Raw genomic sequence first — 8,007 nt, 5'->3', positions numbered from 1 at the left:
ACCTTGAATCAAAATTAAGTACTTTTAAGAGCCCTTAATTTTCAAAATGAAAACTAAGCAGTTTTTAAGGACTTTTAAGGACCGTGGGAACCCTGTGTAAGATTTTTTTCTCTTCATTAACTGGTCACTTGTGAGCATTTGTTTATTTAACTTTACTTGAAGTGAAATGTATCATATCTAGAAAATAATATAAAATATTTTTAATTTGTGAAAATTTTGTATGCTTAATAATTTGGATCATGTTTTTTAGTTTTAAAAATTTTTTAGGTAAGATTTTCTTCAGCGGTCTGTTCGTATAACCAGACTTACAAGAAATTTGCTTTCTTGTAATCAAAGTTGTAGGTTGGCTAATACAGCAATATACGGTAATCAAATTTTTTTGAGACTGATAGCATAACTTTGTTTATTAAATTTTGCATTTTGGCTTCTGGTAACCCATAGAGAAATACTTTTAGCATCAGTTAACAAAAATGTTTTTTTAAAAAAATACTGTTTTTTACATTTGCATTTTGCATCAGATGATATCCTGCAGATCTTGTACTATTTATTTTTTGTTTTGTTTTTGAAAAAATATTGAACTTGTAGGGACCTTAAACCTAGATTAAGCCCTTTAACTGAATTTTTCATATTGATCAAATTTCTTAACATTTTCCCTGTTCTATAGCCACTTTATGTATCTACGCATTGAAAACTGTGTACAAACTAACAAAAATAAAACTGTATCCTTTTGAGCACTGTAAATAGAACTAGGTATAAGAAATAAAAATTTTTAATTTTAAAAAAAGCACACAGGATATACTTACGTGACAGTGGTACTAATTTGAACACTACGACGTCCAGGGGTAGGAAATTCTCTTGAATTTACATATCCTACTCGAGATATTAAATCTTCTAGGTTGTTCTTGCTGTTTCCTTCGACTGTTACTTCACTAAGATCTGAATTAGTCAAAAGTTCCTGCAATAAAAATATTACATATAAAAATTTATAATGCAATATAGAAAAATAACTAGGGTTAGACAAAAATATTTCCCATGATTACAGGTGTTTTTAGGAATTCTCAAACCCAGAATGATCCTTGAAGAAAAACTTAGAAATGATTTTAAAAATTGGCAGCAACTTTGGCATGAAGTTGCACAAAAATATTTACTTTCAATCAACATCTTAGTTTGAGAATTAGTAGCCTAGAAACTTTCACATATTTAATGATTAACTGCAAAATTGGGAAATTCTACTACTGGCCAGTAGAAAGAAGCATTTTTAACAGTGGCCTACCTAAAAGATGCACAATTTTTTTCAAAAATTGAAATAATTAAAGAAATTAATAATGTAAGATGTTTTTTTTTCCAACATTTCTCAAACTATGATAAACATTACAAGGTTTATTTCTAAAATGAAAAAAAAAAATACATAAAAATAAAAAAAAACATTAAATTAATTTTCAGAATATTAAAAAATATCGATAATAATTTCATATATATTAAAAGAAATATACTAATAAAATTCATAGCAACAATTTCAATGAAAAAAATAGCAGCCAGATGAAGACTTGCAGAAATTTTTTTAATCATTATTTGTTATATTCAGAGGCTTAATTTTGCTTTGCCATTAATTTTGCATTATGTTTTTATGACAAAACATATTGATAATTTTTAACAGCGTTTTTTTTTAAATGATACTATTTAATTATCAATAAAACTCAGAACTGAAATTCCTGTCATTCAATCTAATAGTTTCTATCAAATATTCAGTAAATTTTACTTTTCTTTTTTGCCTTGTGCCAAAAGCCAAATAAATTCCATAAAGGGGAAAAGAAAACTATTTCCTCTGATGAAGTTATCATTTGATCTAAGTTCTATTTATTTTGATTTCTAGGACTCATAAAAATACTTCAATCAAAAAAAAAAAAAAAAAAAAAAAAAAAAAAAAAAAAAAAAAAAAAAAAAGAGCCAATGATTAAAATTTCTAATGATGGATTGAGAAGGATGAGCAAAATATTAAAGTATACAGTGGTTTTCGAATTGTAATTGATTATTTGCTTAAAGTTGTGGTTAGTTCTATCCCCAGTTCAAACTAATGAGGTACCATTTCCCATCGTAGCTTGAATCCTGTAAAGTTCCAGATTGAAGGATACCAGCTTGTCTTGTAAGTAAAGTAAGTATGTATTATGAAATTGTGGAGATTTAAACGCCACGGCCAGTTGTGGGAACAGTTTACTTTTTATTTGTTACTAACCTATGAACTTCCAGGAATTAATTAAAAAAGAGTCAAATAACTTCAAAATTAATTTTTTTATGACAAGAGCCCTGAAAAATATATCTTAATAATTAGGATAAAAGTTTATTTCTCTTAAAATTATTGCAGGATTCATTCTTAGTAAAATAAGCAAAAGTAGGAAAGAATTAAATTTAAAGCAGCAAAGAGTTTAATCTAAATCTAATTTTTTGCAGCTTAATTGAATTTTTTATAGGAATTATTCACGTAATCAGTTTTTGAGTTTGCATTTAAGAATTGCGTTTCAGTAATCAAAAGATGTAAAGAAGTAAAATTTTGATAAAATTTAAAGTGGCAAGGTGGCAAGTAGATAAATGAAAATTTCATAGGATCACTTCACATCAGGTATAGAGAAATGCAATTAATACTATTTATTCAAGTATTGCATATGTAATTAAATATGTAACTTACTTCATATCGGCAAAATCATTAATTTTTTATAAAAATTTCTTAATTTGTTCTTAGCTAAGTTTAATTCAATTATGAGTGATTTTTTTAAAATCTGAAATATCAGGAAAGGCTATTGCGAGAGATTTCTAATTTTTGAGGGGGACATATATCCACCTTATCTCGTGCCAATGGCATTCACGTTCATGATGCCAATTAGTTTATATAATCAATGATGGATCACAACTAAATTTAGGACATAAGCTATTTTAAAGCAGTGGCATAACTAGTAAATTTATATGCTTTTCTGTAACTTTTTTTCAAAAACTGAAAAACAAAATATTTCATAACAAAATATTGTATGCAAATGTAAATTTAAAAGTAGACATATTTAAACTTCTGCAGTTTATAAAGAAAATTATTTTTTTTAAAGGACAGGCACTGAACTTTTGTTCTTTACCTCGGAAGATGCTGGAAGAGTTGCTCATTCAACATTACCCTGAGGGCACCTGTGAACCTAAGTCACGAACATTACCCACACCACACTGTCACATATACCCGTTTATAGGGTGGACTACATTCACACAACAGAGAACAGACAGAGAGAGAAACATGCATGCGCTGAGCGGGATTCAAATTCGCAACCATTGGCTTTACAGTCAGGAACGCTGACCGCTCAACCACCCAATCAGCAATATAAATAAAACTAGCATTTATTACATATATACATGAAATTAAGATTGATATACTTTGACATTGAAATAAAAATTAACATGCTTCACAAAGTAATAAAGTTTGACATTTTACAATGTAAAAAAGTGACATATTTTACAATGAATTGAAACAAAACATTGGTTCATGTGCAATTAAAAATAAAATTTTGTACAGCTGTTCAGTTTCAAAGCAGCAAAACTAGTAATAATATGAACTAACTAACCATTCCGGGTTCTAGGAGATCAGCAGGGGGTACTTCTAAACCTTCCTTGCATCGATGAAGACAGGCTAATACTTCTGGATTTTCTGTTCGGCCTCGCAATACAGACAGACCAGCAAGGAATCCATGGAAATTGAAGGCCATTTTTTCATCTTTTCCTAGAAAGTAAATATAAATTTTTTTTATGGTGAAGTAACTAACCAAAACATATTTTATTACTTTTAAAATCACTTAATTTTTAAAATTACATGAGTGCAACAATCAAATAACAAACAAAATAAATTACTTTACATAACAAAACAAAATAAATTACTTTTGATGCAAAAACAAGAATCGTAATAATTAAAGACAACAGTTCAATTTTAACTACAAAATAGTCTTTTTTTTTCTTCTTTTTCAGACACTGACGTAACCAGCTTTGCATTTGGGATTTATAAATATTGCTCAACAATTTCTAAATGAAATAGCATTAAATATTCACATATTTGTAGTTATACTTATTGAAGAAATTAGTCAGAAAATAACATCCTAATATATGAAGACTCTTGGGAGCTCAGGCTTTTCAGGATCTTATTTTCTACGAATTGTAAATTATAACATTTGTCTTAAAAGAAACTCGTCTAAATTTTTTTTAATAATAAATGTACTCTATACAAAAAAGATTCTGGGTTTTTCCTAACTATACATTGTTTAAATAAGTACCTCATTAAATATGATTATTTTGCACATAAACTCATCCAGACTTTTTTAGGAAATAAGAACTACTTCTCTTAACAAAAATATTTTTATAAATAAACTATATACCCCGGATGCCCCCGCTAGGGGGCAAGACGGGACTGAGCTTTGAATAATAAATAAACTATTTCAAATAAACAATTTCTACGATACATCATTTGCAAAGTATACTACATAGAACTTAAAAACCTATTATGTTTAGAAACCTAGAAAAACAAACACAGATAAAGTTAAACTAAGCCCAAAATAGTTTAAAACTGAAATAACCAAACAATGTATTCAAAAAAGTATTTTAAATTTTCAGTTTTAAACTATAACATTTTGTTTAGTCATATATTGGTTGAAATAATATGATGTAAATGCAGAGTCTGCATATATAACGAAAGAACAAGTTGAAAAAATACAAGTACAGTATAATCTCGATTATCTGACATTTGATCAGGCAACGGAAGAAGAAGTATATGCAGAGTCTGCATATATAACAAAACAACAAGCTGAAAAAATACTAGTACAGTAAAATCCAGATTATCTGACATTTGATCAGGTGACAAATCCAACGACAAGCTTTTAACACATTTAACCATTATTACAATTGATGTTGTCAAATTACAATTGTGATGATTAAAAAGAAATATGGCAGCAAAAAAAAACTGCAATTAAAAAAATGTACCAGTATTTTTCATGATAGTGAATCATGTCTAATGATAAAAAAATAAAACAAAGTTTCTTTATTTAAAAAGAAAAAAATCCTTTCGAAACAGCCATTACTTATTCAGTTATATATTACTCATAGTTCATGCAATGTTAACTCATAGCTTAATGTTAATTGAGAAAATCTCAGAATTATCTGACGATATCAATTTTCTGACCTACTCCTAATTCTTAAGTTGCAGGATACTAGCGATAATAGAAAATAAATTCGATTTATTGGCTTCATTGCGAATTCTTTACCTTGCCAGCATGCTCCAACAACAAATGTGGTGTTGATATCTTTAGCAGGATGAAGAGGCCAATCATCAACAATGTCTGGGTTGTTGGTTTGTATTTTGAATTGTTGTCCATCCACATAGAGGGTAGACTGTAATAATAAAAGTTGATAAAGATGAAAAATTCTCACATGATTTTCTGGATAACTAGAAATTAACTATTATCAGATAATGCCACAAGATAAGCAGCATGGCACTTTCACGTACTCCGTCCAACAACGCACATTTGGAGAGCAAAACTTTTTAGTTTTATCTGACATTGTTGCTGTAGTTAATTTACGTCACACTAGAGCTGCACGATGGGCTATTGGCGACGGTCTGGGAAACACCCCTGAGGATGATCTGAAGACATGCCATCACAATTTTGATCCTCTACAGAGGGGATGGCACCCCCGCTTCGGTAGCCCAACGACCTGCATGCAAAGTCGAGCACAATATGGTAGAACAGTTTAACGAGGACCAATACCGCACACCCTCAGTCCCTACGCAGACTGATCCAAGTGGTAACCCACCCGCACACTGACCGTAGCCAGTGATGCTTGACTTTGGTGATCTGCTGGGAACTGTGTCTTAATGATCAGTACACTGCGGGACAGTTTTATCCGACATATAAAATGGCATATTTACAATTAATTGAACCATAAGTAATGAAATAATTGTATATTTATACATTATTAAATTGCTCCCTAAATATACTTGGATTCCATCATAAAATGATGAAGAAAACAAAATAACATTTATTTCATACTGACAGGACAAGAGAGAACAAAAATATGAGAAAGAATAAATCATTGGCACAGCGCCATCCATGGATATTAATTTAAATCATAAATTTTAGCCATTATTCAACACATATGCTTGCATGATATTTTTTTTATAAAAAAAAACTTTAAATATACAATCTACAATAGTATCATATTTAATGATTATCAATATTTCACATAATGATAATTATGAAATGCAATACTATTGTGTGTTGATAAATTTTATTTGGATAGTGAAAATATTAACCATTGTAAAAACAATGCAATTAGTTCAGATTTAGTTCAATGCAATTAGTTGGAAAAATATCACAATTTATAATTAAGTATCAATATATTTTTACAATGCATCTCAATATTTAAATTTTTTATCAGCTATCGGGAACAACATTCATTTTGGCAATAATTTAGAAAAGCTGTAGCCAACACACACTCTTATCCTTATAACCCAGGGGTCGCCAAACTTTTTTGATCATCGACCCCTATATAATTTTTCGAAATCTCCATCGACCCCCGCAAAAGTAATTTTCTGTTAATTAAAATAAAACTATATTAGATACTGTGTTTGTACATTTATTTTATGATTTTAAACATTTATTAAAGTAATAGTACATTGTGTAACAATAGTTTTATGAAAAATATATTAATATTGAAATTTAAATGCCTTATTATTAAATAATAAGTAATTATGCATAAGTATATATAATAAGTAAAGTAACTAAAGATTTACTGCTTCTTGATCAATGAGATGGGTGTGCCTGGTGTTTTTTTGCAAGGTTCGCTATATTGGGTTCAAAATTGGTCAATTTTAATTTTCGTCAAAATTGGTCAATTTTGTAATTTTCGTAAAAAAATACAAAGTGTGCTATAGTTTTGTCGNCACGTGACATTTGGACAAGCGCACATATGCATATGACTTATAAACTGCGCTGAGTTCGTGCCACTGCGCGGTGGTACGTAAATACTTGTTTCACCCCAATAAATATACGTTTATTAATTTATATTTTATAAAGAAACTGATATTGAGTCAATTATTAAAAAAAATCACAAATTTCACATACTTAATTAGGTATGTGTGATTTGCGTATTGAGAACTGTTTTTTTTTCCGACCCACAATCGACCCTTCCGATTCGGATCGACCCCCATTCGCCCCCCTGTCTCAGATCGACCCCCGCTTTTGTTAAATAGACCCCTGGGGGTCTATATAGACCACTTTGGCGACCTCTGTTATAACCAATAAGTACCCAAATTTTTGGATAATTCTAAGTTTGTTCAATTCAATTGTCATGATTCAAAGTGGTAAATCCATCAAAAAAAATTTATTACACAAATTAAATACACAAATATTTTAATATTTATAATACAATTATAGTTTTTACCTCCGGAAAGTTCACACTGACAGCATAATGATGCCATTGGTTATCACAGACTTCAGGCATTTTCCATCGCCATTCTGCAGGTCTAAATACACTGGGTCTTTCTTGGTAAAATTCCCTTCGCAACAGCAATATTAGGCGACAATTCCTTACAAATATTGAGTAATGATGGCGATTCATTTCTGAAAGATAATTTCCACATATAATTTCAGAATCCAACAGAAAAAAAATCATGTAAATAATAGCAACTTTATCCAGGGTGCGTAGTCAAATCTTTCAACAAAAAATAAGCACCTTTTAAGTACTTTTTAAGCACTCAAAAAATATTTTTAAGAGGTATATACATTAACGAAAAGCAAAATAATTTTCAAAGACTTCACAAGATCATGATAAAATAACTAGTTTCAGACAAAGAACTCTTTTCTCTATTACATAGCCATTATAAAATGATTGAGAGATTTTTCAGTTTGATATCAGAGAGTGGAAAATGAAGTCTGAAATTGAGAATGTCTTGCAAAATGCAGCAGAGTTGCGCATGAGAGTGCAATAATTTCA

At 29.5% G+C, this 8,007-nt stretch overlaps 1 protein-coding gene across 1 annotated transcript; it reads right to left on the bottom strand.

The window, feature by feature from the left end:
• Window positions 1-803: 803 nt before the first annotated feature.
• On the bottom strand, window positions 804-7,649 carry LOC122273038 (calsyntenin-1-like; the record flags this gene model as incomplete). The annotated part of the gene is made up of 4 exons (XM_043057094.2): window positions 7,456-7,649; window positions 5,280-5,406; window positions 3,597-3,751; window positions 804-955 (listed from the first exon to the last, which is right to left on the bottom strand). Coding segments are annotated over exons 1-4 (611 nt in total), but the record flags the coding sequence as incomplete, so codon positions are not given.
• Window positions 7,650-8,007: the final 358 nt, after the last annotated feature.

The sequence above is a fragment of the Parasteatoda tepidariorum genome, unplaced genomic scaffold (assembly GCF_043381705.1).
Source record: "Parasteatoda tepidariorum isolate YZ-2023 unplaced genomic scaffold, CAS_Ptep_4.0 HiC_scaffold_2000, whole genome shotgun sequence".
Classification (NCBI taxonomy): Eukaryota; Metazoa; Arthropoda; class Arachnida; order Araneae; family Theridiidae; genus Parasteatoda; species Parasteatoda tepidariorum.
This window is presented reverse-complemented; position numbering and strand designations above follow the sequence as displayed.